The following is a 21,780-nucleotide window of genomic DNA, read 5'->3' on the forward strand; positions in this document are numbered from 1 at the left end:
AATGTAGTGGCCTAGTGGTTAAGGTCTTGGACTACCAACTGGAAGGTTGTGAGTTTAAATCCCAGGTCCACCAAGCTGCCACTGCTGGGCCCCTGAGTAAGGCCCTTAAGCCTCAATTGCCCAGGTGTACAAAAATAAGATAAAATCTAAGTCAATCTGGATAAGGGTGTCTGCCAAATGCCATAAATGTACTTGTATCTGAGTAACAATTCCAATTGAGCTCATTACAATTTTGCTACACGTCGAAGAGAAAGGAAAAATACACAGGAGTCGGTGTCACCTTGTCAGGTCTGTGATTCTTTGGTTCTGTAAAAAATAAGGACTTTATGATTAGATTTCGAGAGCATACAGTATATCCATGTGGATTTCTTTGCAGTGCTGCTGATGGTCGCCTAGCAATCGAGGCTGTGGTGGAAGGGAAGTAACAACCTTTCTAGCTCAGATTTTTTGTGCGTCACGGCTAATTTCACATGCTGAGTGAGTGATGCAGAGATGACGATGTTTTATATTCACCTCCGTATTGTTCTGTAGACACCACCTCAGAATTGCATAATAACTTCCAGCGCTGTGCAGCTGCTCTATAATTTGGAACGGCAAAAAAGTTTGTTTTCAGCATTTATTTGTACATTTCCTGATGGCCCGCTGGTTGTGAAAAACATTCATATTGACCCAAGGTTTGTAAATTCAGAAGATGAACACATAAAAATATTTGAATGATGTTTTTGCCTTCCTAGATTAATCTCTCTCTCTCTCTCTCTCTCTCTCTCTCTCTCTCTCTCTCTCTCTCTCTCTCTCTTTAATGGACAGTTTGTGAATCTGGAGCATAGATACTCTTCCCCTGACACCAATCTGTTTAATTCTTGTTAACAAGGGATTTCAATCAGACTCAAATTGTCCTAAGTGTTAATAAAATTAGTCTATTGGGGAAAACGATTCATACATAAGGCGTTTGTACCTCATAAATATCACTGTTACAGTGAATAGGTGTAGTATTCTAAAAAAATAATAATAATAATCAGTGTGTGTGTGTGTGTGTGTGTGTGTGTGTGTGTGTGTGTGTGTGTGTGTGTGTGTGTGTGTGTGTGTGTGCTACTCATCACCGTTGACAGTTTTTCTAAAGGCTTATCAGGTAGTGTTGGGTTTGTTAGGCAGCTGTAGTGAAATACTCAAAATTCAAAGAAGCAATTTCGCAATGAAAACCAAGCATATCTCATTTCGTGTCAAAATGCATGCCGCGTGTCTCTCCTGTGCTAAGTGAAAATAAAGAAAAGGAAGCTCACTCAGTGGCCGCCTACGCGCCTAAACAGGGGTATGACAATTTTAATCTTTACTTAAAAAAAAAAACAGAAGAAATGCAGAAGATTTTGAGTGCACACCTTATCATACAAGGATTAAATACACCAGCATGCTGCTGCTTGAACCACAGGAAAGATGTGGTGCTCAGTGTTACTGAAGAAATGCTACTGTGAGTATATAAATTCAAATGAATATGAATTAGTGAACAATGAATATGAATTAAATTGTTGTTTAAATGTGCTTAAACAGTTAAAATGCTTGGCTTCTTAAATAGGCATTAAATTGACTTGAATGAATGATGAAGAAGAAGAAACATTCGCAGACACTACACTGTCTTACTGCTCAAGTTTTTTGTGCGATTCATGCCAACGACATTAATCTGGATGCCTGTGTGACTGATCAATCAATAGCACTATTTTTAGCTTTGCTCATGTGGTACCTATGTTAAAAGGGTAGCCAAATTATTATCTAGGTACCATGTGAGCCGAGTACGGTAAGCGGGGCTCTCTTGGTGGTGGAAATAGAGATACGGTCAGTTCCCAAGCATTCCAGAACCTTCCAGAAAAAAAGGTAGTAATTATATCAAGACCCCACTCTGGTATGAGATTTTTGTCACTCCTCTTCTAGCACTGGTTGCTGTAAGCTATGGCAGCGATTGTTCACTCGACCACTATTCACACAGCACCCAGGCATTCTCTGATATTAATTCGCCCTCTGCTACAACAAGGACCATTTTTCTTAAGCTCAACAGACCAGCAAACCTGAAATTAATATGTCTGTCGAACAGCAAGCCCAAAGGGAGCCTTCAATTAGCTGTCAAGGAAGAGGACAGGAAAGAAATATTAAGGGAAGAAAGCGAAGACTTATAACAGGTATATTCATAAGCTGCAATGATGACAGGCCCTCACTCTCTACCCCTTAAACCACCTAAACTTCTTATAATAAGTCGGGGATCACCGCAGGGTATAAGAGATTCATTGGGAATATAAAGGCAATAATCTATGATCTGTGGGAAAAGGGGAATGTTGTCATGTGTTGTCAGTACAAAAACAGAGAGGGATGAGTGTGGGAGCTATGTTGCTAGAGCTCTCACTGTCCATGCACACAGACAGTGTGGTGAAAAATGAAAAGTGACAGCCAGTGTATATTCTATATTACGTTTAATAGCCACACTCAGATGTGCAGAGCTCGCTTGTTCACATGAGTAATGCGTTGCCTGTTAGCTGCTCCTGGCTGTGTTGAGTAACTGTAGCTAACGGCTGTGTGGCTGCGAGATCAATGCCCGGACTAATTTGTGAAGAAGTCGTACGGATCTACGGGAGTGGCGCGGGGGTCCTTCAGCGCACTGCTGAGTAGATTATCAAGCTCCAAGCCGAAGCCTAGGACGCCCGCTCTGATTAGTGCCTCTTCTACACTACAACGAGTGAGCGTGTTAAACACTGATCTTCATCACGAATGAAACATTGCTCCCAGGTGGTAATCAGCCACTAATGGAGAGTGCAACAGGAAACAAGGGAGTCCAAAAACACAGCTCAAACAATTACAGGCATTTGGGAAGGAGGTGGATAGGGGTGTCAAAAATTAAAGTTCATCCTCTGAAAAACTACTTAAAAATCACAGCAGGATGTGTATAATCCTTCAGCAATAATTAAAGAAGCTTAGTTTGTAGCTGTTTAATAGTGCTCCTAGAACTACAATAAACAAGCAATTTTAAAGACACTACACAAAAAGCATGATACACAATATTACCATGCATTGCATCTAATTAGTTTTGTTTTGCGCATTTGTGTACATTTTTACTGCCCTCAAATTAGCTCTGCTCTGACTGTAACAGAGTTACTCAGATCCTCAGAGCTCTGTCCCTCTTTCCATGAACCTACTTTATGATAATGTCTTTGGCAGTACATTTCCTGATATATCATAAACGTCACAAAGCACATCTTAGACACTATCTCATTGGTTTTCCTTAAGTGAAAAATCTGCAGTTGACTAGGCGTGGTGTGAGAGTGTGTGTGTGTGTGTGTGTGTGTGTGTGTGTGTGTGTGTGTGTGTGTGTGTGTGTGTGTGTGTGTGTGTGTGTGTGTGTGTGTGTGTGTGTGTGTGTGTGTGTGTGCCCGCCCTCTTTGGGTCTCACTTGCCAAGAACACTGGGTTTCCTGAAAAAGCTGCACACATACCACTCATACACTCACTCATTCATATTGTTAAGTGTCTCCCAATACTTTAGGCTATGTCTCATTTATCCTTTGAAGCAAAAACAGTCCAAGACCTGCAAGAGATTGTTTGCGCTGAGTCTACAGCCAATGCTGATACTCTAAATAGTCAGTAACAAAGCTTTAGGTTTTGTGTGACGCTGTATCGCATGATTACGTAAAACCACAGTGTGGAGTGGCGCAACAGAATAGCGATCACCTCATCACCCGTATGACACCAGAGCTGTCCGCGGATAGGAAGCAAGGGAGCAAATCTGCCCTTTGGGTGAGATGGATGATACTCCATCACGTTGTCAGTCGTAGACATCTGTGAGCACAGGTATGCGGAAGGTGGCGGATTGCACTCCTCTGAGTAGCTCACAATGCCCTGTGACCATGGGCATGCAGTTGGCTATGTCAAAGAGAACACGTGTGATAGGCTTCACTCTCCCTGGTGGGTAGTTGTGTATGATAAGGGAGAGCTGGCTAATAGGTGTAAATCTGCCAAGATTAAATTATGGCGAAATGAAGAATAGAAGAAAGACATCAGACACTCTTTTGCTAGGTTGAACAGAGGTCTTGTGTGTGTGTGTGTGTGTGTGTGTGTGTGTGTGTGTGTGTGTGTGTGTGTGTGTGTGTGTGTGTGTGTGTGTGTGTGTGTGTGTGTAAATGACTCCCCAATGTACAACTACTTGGCCTTAACTAGAGCACTGGTCACGCCTGGTTGATCAAGCTTTTTTATAACCCAACTCAAGTACGTGTCATTTGGAATTCGTTGACCTTAAACAAAGAAATGAATTAAACAAACCCACAAAAGACCAGATTCAAACTTATTTAATATCCATTATTGTTAAGAAATGCATTTAAAAACATTCTGACTGATAGGTGATCTATACTCATCTTTTTAAATATTCCTTTGCAACAGTATCCATTGTTAAAAGCTCAATACAAATAAAATTGAACTGAATCTTACCCTGGTCATTACAGGAGCCTTATTTGGCAGAAACAGTACAACTGACAGTTGACGACCTTCAAAATCAAATTATATATATATATATATATATATATATATATATATATATAAGATTAGACACCAACCAGATGTCGATTTCTGAACTCACACAGACATGGACACTACTGGACTCATATCATAATAATAGTCAGATGAAACACTGATTCTTGCCATGTACTACGGAAACCCAGCCATCCGTGAAATTGCGGCTCGACTCCAGCACATCAATTAGCGAGGGGTAATATATCAAACTAAAAGTTTGATCATACATTCAGAGCTCGTTTTAGCTCTAGGAGAACAGTTAATGATTTAACTACCCCATAAATCACATGACACGGCATTGCCACTGATCTAACAGTAAAGTGTTTTTTTCCCCGTCCATCTTATTTAGACGTTTACCCAAACACGGTGAAGCAATAGTTTTTGAATCGACTACTCTTTCTGATGCTTGAGGTGCAACCAACAGCACGCAGCATTATATCAGGTGAAAACACTTGAACAGAAACTATGGCTCTCATCTCAATTAGGTGATTACCAGAGTTTATGAGCCAATTGCAGAGGCTGTGATAAATAAACACTCATTAGTATGCCTATAAAACTCACGGCAGGCTGGAGTCAAATAGTTTGAAAATCACTTGTGCACAAATGTACCATAAAATAGACAATTTCTTACTTCAACAGCACTGACTGTAGAGTAAATGAATGGCCATATTTCTCTTGTAGAACGAAAATGATTATTGTCGGGACTCTATTAAGAAAAGTAATCTTTACCACTCGTCAGAGCAAAAAAAAAACGACAAACAACAACAACAACAACAACAACAGGGCGAAGGATTCCTGTGGCCTGTGCTCACAATCACCTATAACAAACTGGAACTGGAACCTCAAACTGGAGTGTGGGCTGAGTTTAATCAATGCCGTGTGAGTCTCAGACAGAAATCTCCCCGGCTGGATTTGTGTCCTGTGGGAGTGAGAGAGGAAGAGCTGTTTACTGCTGGTCACGCTGAGGTGAACTGTCAGCGGCTGTAGAGACGCCACCCACATGCTCTGGAGCCCGCTGCGAGCCCGGAGAACCAAACAATCAAAATAAACTCTTGTTTGATTTAGTTTGAGCATTTATTTTATTCGTGCAGTACTTCCACCTTGGTTATTCGTATCAAATACGGACAAGAAAAACTAAAGTTGAGGATTTCTAACAATGATGAAAAAAAATGATGAAGAAATGCTTTGAGTGTTTTAGCTATGAGTTCATCATCACATCTCATATAAATGATTATTTGGGCCTGGCTGCTGTCTTTGTGTTAGAAGGGCAGTTGTACAGTCAGTGCTGGATGTAAACTTTGGCATTATATCTTAGCAAATGAAAATGATTTCAATTTGAATTTATTTAGTATTACATAATACTATGTTATAGAAAAACAATCGGACAGAAGATTCAATTGATTTCTACAGTAGACTTACTACTAATGTTTACAAAAACATTGTCTTTTACAAAAGGCGTTTTTTTATTCTAGAAATACACGAGCAAATAAGAGCTGCAAAAAATGATCTGCTGACAGAACAAGATTATTTCATGCTTGAAATGATTCAAATCTGTGCAGAAATCGCTGCAATAATAATCTTGTGATAGTTTTCCTAGAATCGTGTAATGACTGTTAGATAGATATTACTATATGCAAAATCTTTTCACTAACTGACATTATTTTGTCTTCATGATGTCATTATTTGTAGTGTAGCTACCTAGAAAAATTGTACAGAGATCAGACATGTGCAGTGCAGCAGACTTCAGGATGTGTTGAGGAGCCTGTGCTATAGTTACAGCAGTGAGGCAGCGAGATGTGTGATCACCGTGAAGCACAGAAAGTTTACATATAGCTACTTTTGTTTTGCTCAAGTTAACAAGGATTACATTTTTGTTTTCTTTTTCTAGTTGAACTGGACTTATAGCCTGGACATTAAATCTGCACCATAGCTGATATTTAACAGTTTTTCCATCTTTTGCGTATCAATTCAGTCACACAAGCATCAAATATGCAAAGACTGCTTAAGTCTGCACATTTTTCTTTCTTTACTTCATGATCCTCTCTCTCTCTCTCTCAATAATCTTTCATTCATTAAAAAGATATAGACTCCACAAACGTTTTCTCTTCACAATTATTACCTCGAGTCTTTCTAATAATAGCAGTGTGGAACCACTTCAATCCCTGCTCAAGTGCAGAACAAAACATCTATAAATATCAAACTTTCTCCTTCGCATCGCAATGCAGCAATTATATCTCGGCATGTCTCACGCTGGCAAAGACGCTACTTGAAACAATTTGCTCATGGGTGAAGAAGAGGGGGGGAAAAAAGGCTACAGAGAGAGTAGTCATCCTTCCCTTCATTATTCAAATCTAACCTAACGTGCATACTGATCGCCGTCCATGGGGAACGAAACCCAGCTGCATATGCGATTTAGTTACAGTAAACTCCAGCTGCACAGCACACTGCGCTGCTCAGTTAAACACTCCAGTCTGTCAGTATTGAGGACACTGAATACATTTTAAAAACCCTCGAGTCGGAGTAATCTGTATAAAGTTGCTTGACCTGCAGGTTTCGTATAAATCTATCTGGAGTCTTACTCGGGTCTTAGCAGGGAGGATGAGTGGGATTATGGTGATTAGGATTATTATATGTTTGTCGTTAAAAGTCTCTTTGACACTGTAATCTGTGAAGCATCGTTTCTGCACTTGGCTGATAAATTAGGAGCATGCCTTGCCGACGTGTCGTGACCTCTGAGACTCAGCTCTTTCTTTCTTAACACCTCAGCAAGCAAACTGTTTGTTTAAGAGCTGATAGTCAACTGGGATTTTGTGCCATTGGGAGAGATCTATTGTTGCACCGAAGGTGCCTGTGTACCTGTTCAGACAGGTGTGTCTCTACCGAATGCTCCGGCAAGGGCAGATCTTTTGGGAAAAGCGCCGGTTACATTGGTCCCTTGAGCTTATGTATGAGTGCAGGAGGGAGCATCTGAAGAAAATCTCCCGACACAGATGTCTTATCATATGCTAACTGAGCCTGTGATGTTGTTTACTGTTGAGCCCAGTAGCTTTGCTTCTCTGTGTACCACTTCCGAAACACATCAAACACAGATTAGGTCTAAAATTAAAATCACTCACCCGTGACATTCGACACACCGACCGGGGAATACTAGAGAAATAGGAACACGCTAAACTGATTGCTGTTTGGACCTGTACATCATCAGCATGAAGTGCTTACCTGTGTATATGGATTTCGTTTGGTACACTGATCGTTTTCTACACTTGTCGCACTGTATACGTTTTCACATGTGTTGCTGCGCATGCCATACTCTGATACTGGAGGTAAGAGCTATCAGTGGCTTATTCATTTTCAGTAGCGGCTTTAGCCTGTTTGGGTTTTCAGTGAATCTCAGAAGTGAGGCTGATTGGAATTCACCAGTGATGAGATGCGAGCAAGACACCCACAAAAATATTACACCAAAACCAATTTATAGAGTAGCCAATTAAACAAGGCATGCTTTGGAAAGAAACAGGAGAACCAGAAGTAAACCACCATAAACACTGGGAGAACAGAAAAGGACTGAACCTGGAACCCTATTTCACACGTGGTATATATGTGAAATTAAATCAAAATCTGGTCTGACTTACCATGAGCTGGATCGGGTGGTCCGAAGGCCAGGTTGTAGCGCAGGACATAAAAGTTATTCCACACGTAGAGCTGGTTGTCCCTGGGGTTGTACTCCACGGCGGTGATGTACTGGTACTGGTTGGGGAAGTGAATGTCCATGTACTCACCACGGCCCTGCTTGGTGTTGTACATGTAGTCGATGACGCCTTTGCTGACTTCACTCTCGTTGTCCTCGTACGTGGACCTAACAACGTACAGCACACCGCAGATCATGAAGGCGTTCGAGGCCGAGCGCTTGTCGTACGCCGTGTCCCACGTTGCTTCGAAGCGCAGAGTGTACGGATTCAGCTGGCTCAGCACCATCATGCCGTTGTTCTGCTCGGTGGCATAAATCACCCACAGGCCGTTCTCGTCCACGGCCAGGTCAATGTCGGTCTTCCCGCCCCACTTGTACGGCGATGTGTCATGGTAGTTGGCGTTGTTGATGATGGCTTCGCCGCTCTTAATGCGTGTGCGCAAGTCAAACTTCACAATGTTGCGTGTTCTCTCCTTGTTAAAGAACACAGCACCGTCGTACACCACAAATCCGGTGCCGTCCACTCGGTGAGGAAGTTTGTAGGTTAGGGTTTGTTTGGAGTTCTGAAAATCGTCGAGCGATGAATACTCGATCAGTGTGTCAGTGCGGTATGGTGTCCAGGGCATGAAATAAACTTTGTCGCCTGCTTGAAGAGGGTCTTTGCACCAGGCACCAGCTTGCTGCTCCGCCTCGTACAGAAAGGAAGGATCTCCGACAGCTTTCAGAGTTCCAGGACAAACAAAAACTAGTGGCAGAGAAGAGCAGAACAGAAGACAGTCAAGTGTAAGCAAACACAGGCCAGGTGTATTGCAATTAGAAGGCCAAGTTGCCAGTCTGGCACTACATCAGCTTGATAATTGGGTGGTCTGAGAGGACAGGGACAAAAATCACACACACTGGAGTGGCTAAGAAGCTAAAGCTATTCAGCATTTAAATGAAATAAGAGGGAGTTTATTTTAGTGTGACGAATCTGGATCTGAAAGTAATTGAAGCTAAAGCAGAAAATAAAAGTAGTATTATGTGTCTGAGACCAAAGGCTCACTGCTGCTCTGGATATACTGTACACCGAAGGGGAATGAGGGATATTAAGCAGCAACCGAAAGTCAAAGAAAAGAAAGGAAAATAAAGCAACCAACCTGTCCTGTAAATAAACCAAGGTAACTAAAATGACAGGGAGATTTTCAACAGCACCATACAACATGACTGCAAATGTGTACACTGAGACATTTGGCATTTATGTGGCCTTTATGCTATACCTAAGAGAGGCTTTCTTTCTGACTAAATAGTGCAAATGTCACAACTATTAAGATTTAAAGCAGCATTGCCTTTTTTTTTTTTTTTTTTTTTTTTTTTTTGCGGTGTTACGATTTTATTTCTTCCCTGAACACAGACACAATAATCAAATGTGAAAACAGCAGCAAGTGGCAGGGTTGAGAGAGAGGTTGTGGGGTGGAGAGATCGATACACAAAGGGGAAGACAGACAGACGGATAGATTGACAGAGAAAGAGAGTGAGACAGAAAGACAGATAGATTGACAGACATGGACAGGGATACAGATGGACAAAGAAAGCCAGTGTCAGACAGATAAATGGAGAGAGAGAGAGAGAGAGAGAGAGAGAGAGAGAGAGAGAGAGAGAGAGAGAGAGAGAGAGAGATTGTCGAAGAGAGAGATGGGGAATGATACAAAGAGAGAGTTAGACAAAGTGATAGACAGCCAGAAACAGCCAGGTAGAGTAAGACAGACAAGAATAGAGAGCATCAGACAGACAGACAGTCAAATAGTGAGAGAGTGCGAGAGAGAGCAAGAGAGACAGAGACAGCGAGACAGACAAAGGAAGAGACAGGAAAAGATAGAGAAAAAGACAGAGAGATGGAGAGATAGAAGGAAGAGAACGGCAGTTAAGGCAGTGAATTTAATAGGCTAAGAGAAAACCTGTTACCATGGCATGCTATGGGGGGTTGGAAAGCCAGGCAATAAGAGACCGAGCCAAACAGAAAGACAGATAGAGCACCCAAGGGTAAAGGGGAGGAGAGAGGTGGGGGGGGGGGGGGACCGGGCCACGACAGACTCCAGCCTCTCGGCTGACACATCGCAGCTAACATTTAAGTTGCAAGTGTCTTATCATATCTTTATAATGAGTCCTCCTCCCAATGCTGCATTTTTACTGACCTTTACTGAATCAAGAGGATTTTTTTTCTTACAGCCTGCTAGGATCAGAAAGGCAAAAGTGGGGATAGGAAGGTTTTACAACCATATGCCACAAAGAAAAAAAGAAAGGAAAAAAAAGGAGCTACAGGGACTTTAGATTATGTCAGTTATTTACCTTTTTGCTCCACTTCTATTTTAAGCGTGGGAAGAGAGAATGAAAGGGGTGCAAGGGGAAAAAGAGATTAACATGAATTAACTATCATGTCCATGAACACATGCAGTTAACATGTCATGAGTTAAAGGACATCATTTACAGATGTACACCTAGTCAGAGAGAGAGAGAGAGAGAGAGAGAGAGAGAGAGAGAGAGAGAGAGAGAGAGAGAGAGGAGAGCTTATTTAGTTAATTTAGTGTCACTCACACGGGATCCTCACGCCCCTAATCACAGAAAAAGATTGTTAGTATTCGAGCGGTAAAAAAAAAAGTGTAATAGCTGTTGTTCTTTGAAAAGGATCAGTAGACTAATAGCCTGGCACAATAAAAAGTCAATTTCCAAAAGAACTCATTAGAGACACCACTGTAATTAATACATGTGTTTTCTTGTTTAAAATGCTCAAATAAAAAAAGTAATTTAGCACAATTTCTATAATATATCTAATGTTTGAAGACATATTTACTTTTAAAATCAGTCTGAGTTGAGTTCTTGTGGAAATCATTTAAAAAACAATCAACCTCAGAAATAAACAAACCTCTAAAACATCAAATCTAATAAGGAATCTAATAGTATAAGATTTACACTGCAAAATAATGACATTTTAGCACATGAAGAGATCTTGAATGCAGACAACGTTACTATTTTCCAGAATATATGAGATTCTATAACAAATAGAAGACCATTAAGCCTATTTCTAGTCATACTGATTAATAGTTAATATCAAGCTTCAAATCCCTGAGTAGATCGTTTTGATTCTTTCTAGAAATAAATGCAGAAATCATTGGGAAAAATGATCTGTCGATAGATGACACGATTATGTTTTATTTGTTTAATAAATTTATATGTATATTTTTACTTGCTAAAATGGTTTTGCAGTGCATTATTTGGTACAGTGCATTATTTAGTAGGTAGTTACACATAAATATAAAATAGATAGATAAATAAATAAATTAATAAGCTGAACAGTTTAAATGTACATGACGTCAATGTCTTTGCTGACAGTGTTGACAGAAAGTTTGCATTATAATTGAGTCAGAGCCACTGTGTAAATTGCGTAAGTGCAAAACATTTATCTGAGTAAACCTAGGAAGAAGTGGGGAAACAAAAACACTATTAGGAAACTATTCAATAATAAATCAAATACATTATCCAAGTTGATATTTGTGGGCAGGACAACTCGAGCTTCCTATAATTTCAAACAAAGTGTAGTGGTGTTAAATAAATGGACAGTGCTGTGGAGGGCAAGTAAACAAAGAAAACTGGAAAAGAAGAACATTAAAGCATTGAGTTAAAAGGGGGAAAAAATGGTTTCATCAGAAGATTAAAAAGAAAATTGGCACATGAGCAGAAATTAGAAGCAAATCCACATATAGTTCTAAATATAATGATATACAATATATTCATACTATACACTTATACAATATCTGGCATAATTACAGACTTGGTGTACAGCTATTTTCACTACATTCCTTTGAATCTGTTTATTAAGAGGACAAAGTTGTCATGATAACAACAAAGACAGAGAAATGGGATTTACTGTCAGACTGATTTTATTTGTTAGATGTCTTTTGCACTCCTCACTAGAGTTCTAGCACAGATACTCTCCTGCTAGATGGGACAAGTGAGTTGGATAATAATATAACCATCCAGATGCCTAATGGACCAAAACAATCTGCACAGGTAATGTAATAGAAAATCTCAAAATAGAGAGCGCTTGTTTAGTTTGAATTTGTTTGTTTTACAACAGTGTCAGTTCTTTTCCCTGCTGAACTGATCTAATGATTTTATCGTCCCTACCTGATATTACATTGCAATAACATCGAGTGACATTTACTGTTAGTATTATTGCTATACATTACCAGACCTTCCAAACTTTATGCTTATTGTTTACGAACGACACAGTTACTGTGGTTGAGGTATCACTGGAAAATATGCTTAAAGATCTGTCATTTTCTTCCCACAAAAAATTGATGAGCCAATTAACAAAAAAAATTGGAATGATTTTCATGCAAGTGTTTTTTTTTTAATTCTCCAATAGGAACTGACACAGCATAGAAGCCCCGCCCTCTAAACGTGCTCTCTGTTGGTGTAAACGGAGAATGTTTTTAATTCATTAAAGTGATTAGACAAGTGAATATTTAACATTTGAATACTTATTAGGATTTAAATACAAAAAGATAAATCGGTCTACAACAAATGATCCAATCAAACACTTTAAAAATCATTTTAAAGCTGATGATCGTTAGAAGGCAATCGAATATCAACCTCACTGAGAAAAATGTTAATATGTAGACATTAGATGAGTGATTTTTAAAAGATTATGTTAAAAATGTTCTATTTATTAATGTTTACTGTGCAATACTACACCCTGAAACACCCTAAAATTCTACCATCCAGCTGCATTTTTATGATTGCCGCAGCTCTCGTCTGCACAGCTTGTAATATCATTACGCCTCCCCTACTCTTCTGAAACGTGGAATTGGTGGAAATGCTTGTCCTGTCTTTTTTTAGGCTAGTGGTTCTAGACGATTAAATAGTTTATCGCGATATTTTAAAATGGAAAAACGCGAGCAATCAATATCACACAAGCCTAACACCTAGAGTACAGACACTACTGGGAGTTCGGTAACCTGTGAATCTATAACAAGCATTAGATTTGATTTAATCATCAGACTGCACAGCTTTTCTGGGTCATCTGATATTCTTTAGAGCAGAGCATCTCATAGCGGGGTCCGTGAAGCACAGACAAGGGGTCCGTGCTTCTATCAAAGTTTTCATATTTGTATGAATGTTTTTTCTATTTATTACAGAGAATTTATTACAAACCTCAATGATGCAAAAACTTGTCAACTTGGGCTTAATTTGTTTTGACCATGTGCTTTGTTGGTGGATGGTTTTAGGAAATGAAAAGCTCCGTAGCTATAATAAATAAGTTAACAAAAGGTCCAATTTCTGGGTATTATTTAACCAATAATAATGGTTCTCTAAAGTTTATCATTCTGGAGGGAGGAATCTGTGCAGAGTTTCTACATAATGATATTGATTGCTTGCACATATTAAGGTGACTAAATAATGGTAAATAAACAGTATAGTTCTGAATATCATCTGACTAATGAGGAGGAACATTTGACATCTAAAAAATAAAGAGACAAACAAAAAGAGCTGGTAGTCACATAAACGGGACAAAAATTTGAGAAAGCCTGACCATCACACATGTAAATGGTTCTTCTCTTAACGTATAGAAGGTGTTTGTGTGCTGTTGCATTGCAATTCATTCCTTCAGTAGAACCGAGAGTCTCAAACCTGTTTCAGCATCACAATGTCTCTAAATAAGCTCTATAAAGACACAGTTAGGTAAGACTGATGTGATAGAACTCAAGTGTCAGACATCACCCAACATCAGTACTTGACATCACTAGCAAAAGAGTGAATACATCTGGAAAGTGATGCTCAAGAGTGTAGTGTGATGATCAGGTGTTCACAAACTTTTAGCCACTAGTGTATGTACAATGTATTTCTTATTCTATACCAAGACAAATTTTGGTGAAAGTAACAAAAGCAAACATTTAATAAAGAAAATACTTCCCAAAATGATTTTTAAACAAACAAACAAACAAACAAATAAATAAATAAATAAGAAAGATATTTTACTGAACAAAATAACTGGAGAATTTAGATCCCTTGTGAGGGACACATTTCTAAGCCCATTTCTAAGCTCTTTAAAGAAACTATAAATGAGTGACATGTCAGTAAACACAATGTTTACTTTCAGCATAAACAAAATGTTCATACTTACTATAAGGGACACATTCATACTGGACCTCAAGGTATTTGTATGTTCCTGGGCAAGGGTCAGGGAAGACATCCGTTCCCGTAATGACAATACACTGGGTTCGATTATTGCACCTAAGGGAGGAAGGGATAGAGAGAGAGAGAGAGAGAGAGAGAGAGAGAGAGAGAGAGAGAGAGAGAGAGAGAGAGAGAGAGAGAGAGAGAGGGAGGGAGGGAGGGAGGGAGAAAAGACAGAATGGGAGTGAGTTAGCAAAAAGAGGGAGAAAATCAGCTGGGGACTTTAGTGTGTGTGCACCTTTAGTGTGTGCATGCTCAACTGCCAGTAATGCAATTGGTCTTGTCGTGTTCGGGTCAATATGAAACAAACAGCGTCATCTGAGCAAAAGGCCAGCGTATTCAGAAAAGAATGGCTTTGTTTGGGATGAAAAGAACAAGACCAAACATTAGCAGAGGGCACTGACGCCATAGCAGCTGTCTCAGACAAAATGAGCAATCCAATCTAAAAAGTGTTCATGATTAAATCAGTGAGATTTTGCGTGTGCTTCACGAGCTGATTAGTCAGAGAGAACAATTCTTATAAAGTATTTTCTGCTCAGTTTCAAACGGCGTATTGTGGGCTTGTCCGGTTTGATTTGTTAAACAACATCTTACAGAAAGGAAAAACAAAAACATCATAATTAGGGATCTGAGCAGCTTAGTTGCAATGTAAATTATGATTGATTAATCATAGAGCCTGCCGTTTTAAAAGTAGATCCCTCTCTAGAATATTAATGATACAGACTGAATCATGCTGGGTGCTCAGTGGGACTGTCTTGGTTATTTCTTTTTGTTGTTGGACTTGTGTTTTTTTTTTTTTTTTAAATAACTTTAAGCGTTCCTCTCACTGCGGCCCCACTGATGTCTCAGACAGCTACCACAAACCTACACAACCACATTGGGCAGCTCACCGCCCTGATGAGGCTTAGCATTTTATCTGTCGTCTGTAGCCTTTAATCAATATCCCTGTCCATGTGCGAGTGCCTACTATTTCAATTGATCGCTGAAAATCTATCTACAGTACATCGGCTAATGCTGTACAATTTCTGCACTGTGTGTGTGTGCGTGTGTGTGTGTGCGCGTGTGTATGTGTATGTGTGTGTTATTTTTAGTAGAGAGAACAGATGTGCCTTCCCTGCAAGTAGACAACATTTTATAAAAGAAAAAAGGGTAGTTGCTAAAAGGCAAATTGATTCCTAAATCTGAACAGTCCTGTGGACTAAATGGTCCTCAAGCTGTGACAGAAGAAAAAGTACATTTCCAAACAAAGCAGTGTCCAAAGTCAGCTGTCTTACAAGGCAGCGCTTCATCATATAATAAGGTATCTGAAAGAAAATGTTAGGAGAGGTTTTCGGAGGCAGCATGCATCAACACGTTGTCAGGATACTAACATACGCTAATGTTCTCTAATACAGTCTGCAGGAGAGATTTGGGATGGATGATATAAATATCCTATCAGGTTTAATACAATAAAGGATTGTGTTAGAATATCTTTATATAATATTTAAATATATGAAAGAGAGAATTTATCTATTTTACAGTTTCAAAATGTAACTCCAAGACTTCAACAGCTGCTTCCAATCATGTTATAATTAAAAAATAATATCCATGATATCACAAAATTTCTTATCATATCAGCATCGCCGTAGCAGCCAGCTCTAGGTAAGACAGAATAAAGCATTATGGGAGAAAAGAGCATGGATATTCTGTGCTTACATCAGTCATTTCTCAAAAAATAATAATAAAAATAAATAATTGCTACAAATAGCCACAAGCAGCTCCCATTCCTCACTGGTGTTTTCTTCTGCCGTGTTGAATTATGGGACATGGAGTATGACAGTGAAAGATGAAACACCACAATCTGAACAGACTTGATGCTTTCCCCAGCTCTGGAATGAAGGCCTAGAAATGGCTCAAGCACTTTTTTCTGGCCATTTATTTCTCTGCACTTTGCTCAGCCACTAGCTAGAACAATCTTGTTTTCTGTGTTTTTAATACAAACATAGAGACGACGTTATTTGAGATGGATTGCTGTGTACGGCAACGCAATATTGTTTATGCGGATCCTGAAGCACAGCTGTGCATTCGAGTTGGTCATATTGAGAAGCGAGGACAGTAAACAGACGCAAACTGTGGTGCGAAAACTGTCCCTCACATGGATTTGAACTTTATTAACACACCACATGTGTGATAACAGACGAGAGCACAGGGCCTGTTGCTCATAAAAATGAATTACAGTGCTGCCAGAAGTTGTAACACACCTTTAGCTGCTGCATTAATGAGCCAGTTGGCTCTTTTTATTTGTGGGGCTGTTAATGAGAGTCGTAGAAGACGGTGTGTGATATATTTCCTTTACTAACACACTATACATTTACATAATGGAATATGAGGGTAAATTATAGCTGTTTATGTTGTTGGACAGGAAGAATTTGCAGTGTGGTGCCTGAAACTGCAAAGGTAAAGGTTTTACAAGGATATTTCTCATAACGTGATGACTTCACAATGCACACCGATGAAAAGGGCAATGAGTCTCATTTGCTGAGTATATAATACATACTGTATAAAATAAACCTCTGCTTTGTCATGTCTAAATTTAATTCTGTTTGGTCGGAAGGTGTTGATTCCTTTTGGATGAAAGTGGCTCTGCTTTGTAAATAACGGCTTTTGTGCTTATTCTGATAAATTATTGTTTCTATAGTTACAGCACAGGGGCAGAAAAAATGCTATTTCTCATACAATGATTGTTGCTATGGTGATGCTTTCTGTAAGGAGATGTCTATTCAACATTTATGGAAGGGTTGTCGAGTGTCTCAGGTACAGCTGATTACTTTTTTGTTGTTTGTTTGTTTTTTGGCTAATTGACTTGTGAGAAAAAGAAGCTTATGAGATAAAGATAACAGAAACGGACTTCCCAGTTATTCCACAATAGCTATAATGTAGAATTTTTAATAAATACAACAATGTTAGTGTGGGAAAACAAGATAAATTCGATGTCAACTGCATCAGTGGGGATGACTTCACCACCAAGTCTCGTCCTGCTTGTTAAATAGTTATACAGTATACAAATATACCCTCAAAATATACTTCAAACCTAAAGGAAGCTACTGAAGAAAAATCTGTACATTTCAGACATTTGACCTTTTGTTGTCACCTTGTCCCTGTTTGGACCAAATCCAAAATCTAATCATTTCAGCTGCTGGTGATAATGATGTTTATGTTCCATAAAAGTCCTTCTTAAATTATAGAGCTAACGAGAACCTCAGATGGATGAACAGATGGACGGCCGGACAGACAACCTGAGAACAGGCTGACACCCCCACTCAGTTATGAAGGCATGAGAAATGTGGAAATAATCTATAATATACAGTTATAGCAACTTGATGGCATTGTTCCAATGGACTGAAGAACACGTCTAATGTTTCATCACATATTCAGAAGCTAATCCTCCCATATTTGACCTTTGAGTAGAGTTAAACATCACCTCTGCCTGAGCATCCCACAAGAGCAGCACAGCGTTGATTAAAATCTCCTTCTAAAATAGACCCACGGCTGACAGCAAAGGTGTTTACAGAGAAGATGAGACTGTTTTACAGATGACACATCTAACACACACACACACACACACACACATACACACACACACACACACACACACACACACACACACACAAATGTAAGCATTTAAGAACCGTATAAATGGTTTATGCTCCAAACTCTATCAAAATTTTGTGAGGTTTAGAGATTAGAAAATTAGTGGCATGCCATAAAAATATCACAGGCCATTCTTAAAGGCATTTCTATGATACACAGAGTATCACAATGTATAGAATTGCCAGCAGTATGATAACATTGTTGTGGAATGCTGTCACACATAAATGGTGTCTGACTTTGGGAAACTGATGCACCTGCATTAAACCCATAACACAATGCTGATTTGCATGATGTGAACTGCACATGTCTATCATGCACATCCACACATTTTTTACATCATGAAATCATTCAATTTATAACATGTATAAACAAATAACTATGTTATTTTTCATATTTATTTGATTTTTTTTAGATTTAAATATATTCCAGAAAAGTAGAAAAAACAATTAATACTAAATTAAAATGTAATAAACGCTAACATAAAACCATATGCATTTATGTATATTTATGTATATACAAATATTTTTCGCTTACATTTTCATATTTTCATATTTTATATAGTTTATACTTTTTTTTATTTATCTACCTCCTTTTGTTTACATTTTTTTTTATCCCAAATTGCATTCCTTATGTTTGAATACCGGACAGATGCAAAAAGCATTTCACTGCATGTCGTACTCTGTATGTATGTGAAAAATAAAATTTATTTGATTTGAACATTTTAATATTTCATATTGGGGGGCACGGTGGCTTAGTGGTTAGCATGTTTGCCTCACACCTCCAGGGTTGGGGGTTCGATTCCCCCGCCTTGTGTGTGTGGAGTTTGCATGTTCTCCCCGTGCCTCGGGGGTTTCCTCCGGGTACTCCGGTTTCCTCCCCCCCCGGTCCAAAGACATGCATGGTAGGTTGATTGGCATCTCTGGAAAATTGTCCGTAGTGTGTGATTGTGTGAGTGAATGAGAGAGCGTGTGTGCCCTGCAATGGGTTGGCACTCCGTCCAGGGTGTATCCTGCCTTGATGCCCGATGACGCCTGAGACCCGATGCTCCCCGTGACCCGAGGTAGTTCAAATAAGCGGTAGAAAATGAATGAATGAATATTTCTTTTTGAACTATTAATTGTATTTGTAACAATTAAAAGTAAAGATCATGATCTGTTTAAAAGTAGTGAGTGGCATGCTTTTTTTCACGATACTGATAGTGTGAGCACTGTTTTTTTTTTTCCGTCCGTAATGTTGTCATTTATCTATCTATACACAAACTATCCATCTACACACAAACATGCATGCACACACACATACATTATTGTAGTTGTTTAGGTGTCACACTGCAGAGTTGTATAAAACGTCACTGAAAAGCAGTATAATTCGACTCCTTACACACTGCTCGTAGTGCATCATGATAATGAAATGACTCCTCGCTACACTTCCACAAAAGTGGGTGATAGAAAAGACCACTCAGACATTGTCTTGTCTGTATTTATGATGAGAAATGAAAGGGGAAACTTCCAGACTGGTGTAGTGCGTGATACTATTCCGTGGCGACTCCTACACCATGCTTTGTAGTGTTTATTATTGTGCTGAGCAAACCTCCATTCTGTAGGAACATAGCGAAAGGAAAAGATCTAAGTGACTTTGAAAAGGGGTTCATGAATAGTTGTTACAAATACCGTGGAACAGAAGTTGTAAATGTTTCAGTATGGCATCTACATTTGGATTGTCAGGAACCGTATCAGTAAATAGGGTTTCAAAACCATACCCGGCAGCACAGAAGCAGTAAGATGTTCCAGAATATAAGCCGAAACAGAACGTGGCAGTTCTTTAGGTAAATGAGAATGTCAATGCAGGATGTGATCAGACCTTCGGCAAGAACAGTTTGTCCACAGCCACAGAGAGAAGGATATTATAGTAGAGTTACATTACATTATTTCATCATTAATTCAGTGGTGCAAGAAGCACAAAAATGTGGGAAAAAAATGTTATTTGAAAAGTGATCCTTCACCTTATTCCTGACAAGTGGGTGAGCGAATGTGTGCTGTACACCAAGAGACTGGTCCTAGTACAACAAATCAATACAAAGTTCTTCTGACTGATCACCTTTATCCTTTGATGAAACATTTGTCTCCTGATGATAGCGCTTTCTTCCTGCCCCTATCCACAGGGCACGAGGGCTCACGGAATGGTTTTGATGAGGATGAAAGCCGTGTGCTACGATCTTCACCGTAACCAGATCTCAAACCAAACAAAAATCTACGAGAGATTTTAGACTGGCGGGTTTGCAAGAGCGCTACACCCGCAGTAGAGAAATGGTGTTCATCCTTCCAGTTGCAGAGATTTGTAGAGACTTGCAGCATAGTTTCCCACTTCATTTTCCCACTTCTGTCGACCCTGTGTAAGCCTGAAGAGGAGAGAAGGTCACTAGAAATGCCACGGCAATTCTCTGTAGTAGAAGCAGTGTGTAAAAGCCATTTCCTTTGCAGCCACTATTGTGGGTGTGAAAGGCAACAAATCGACGTCGTCGTTAAACCTGCAATTGCTAATTATTGTCATATGCCTGGGGTAATTACAATGAACCAAGACGAAACAACTAAATAATCATGCTCTTCTTGGTGCACGCTAGGAGGCAATTAATGCAACATAAACTTGCGCTCAAATGGACCAATCACGTTGAATATCTTTAAATGAAGCAACTAAAAGACTAAAAAATTACTAATATGAAAAGTAATTTGTCTTTTTTTTTTTTTAAATTCTTTCCTCCATGCTACAGTGCCTCACACAAACATTTCACACTGAGTGGAAGTTGCTTTACGATTGTTCAGAATTGTTTCTGATAAAATTGTTTAATTGTTTCTTGAAACATTCATGTTTTTCCCCCCAAAACATGTTCCTAGCTGTTTGCAGACTGCCTGTCAAACAAGGGTGTAGCTGACAGAAAATACTAATAACTGAAAGTGAATGCATAACTCTTTAAGCAAAACATCAGTGTACTGTATGTTAGCTTAGGTGAGGCTCTATCCCTGTGTTTCTGTAGTCAAGGCAGTAGAAGTCGTATACTTCCACCCTCTTCCATATATAACATAAGAGAAGTCTAAAACAGACTTGAGGACTTTATGCTTTCTCTACAGTAATCAACCACCTCTAGTGATTAGAAATCAGGGAAGTGTCTCAGTGTGCTCCTTGATTTCACAAACAAGTGCTGGGTTATTTTCTGTCTTCAGATGTTTGCATAAAGTGAGATATGGAAGACTTTTTTTTTTTTAAATGCATTATGTAAGATTAGGTCTCTAAAAGTTTAGCAGGCAGATTCAACATTTGACTCGTTTTTTTTTACACACATACCTTCTCCTTGTTTTTACATTGGCTTGTAGATATGAATGTTTAAAAAAAAACACTGACTGACAGGAGGACACATAAAAACACCAAGCATTCTGACCAAGAAATCAGATTTCCAAACTAGTTTTCTTAGCCACTTAATACGCTTTACACGGCTTAGCGGTTCGAATTTTATCGTGTTTCGTTGTGTTCAACTGTTTCCTGAACACTTCCTAGCAGGAGGCAATGAAAAAAGAGTAATCTGATAGCAGACAATTCAAGTGAACTATGTCAGAACTAAGATGAACATTTCTGATACACTTTTATCTTCTCTTTAACAAGTCTAGATTGATAAATTTAGCTTACATAGATTTTTTAGGTGCTGAGACTATATTTGGTCTCAGA

At 39.2% G+C, this 21,780-nt stretch overlaps 1 protein-coding gene across 26 annotated transcripts in view; it reads right to left on the minus strand.

Moving 5' to 3' along the window:
• adgrl2a (adhesion G protein-coupled receptor L2a) overlaps positions 1–21,780 on the minus strand; it is a 90,042-nt gene that overhangs the window by 29,168 nt on the left and 39,094 nt on the right. For 19 of the 26 annotated variants that reach the window (XM_047810320.1, XM_047810324.1, XM_047810319.1 and 16 more), the window contains exons 4-6: positions 14,384–14,493; positions 10,549–10,563; positions 8,168–8,968 (exon numbers count right to left, since the gene is read on the minus strand). In XM_047810320.1, the coding sequence (XP_047666276.1) occupies positions 8,168–8,968; positions 10,549–10,563; positions 14,384–14,493 (926 nt within the window). The remainder of the gene's footprint in view (positions 1–8,167; positions 8,969–10,548; positions 10,564–14,383; positions 14,494–21,780) is intronic. The other 7 variants (XM_047810321.1, XM_047810338.1, XM_047810339.1 and 4 more) reach the window with 1 other exon arrangement.

Source organism: Tachysurus fulvidraco, chromosome 2 (genome assembly GCF_022655615.1).
Source record: "Tachysurus fulvidraco isolate hzauxx_2018 chromosome 2, HZAU_PFXX_2.0, whole genome shotgun sequence".
Classification (NCBI taxonomy): domain Eukaryota; kingdom Metazoa; phylum Chordata; class Actinopteri; order Siluriformes; family Bagridae; genus Tachysurus; species Tachysurus fulvidraco.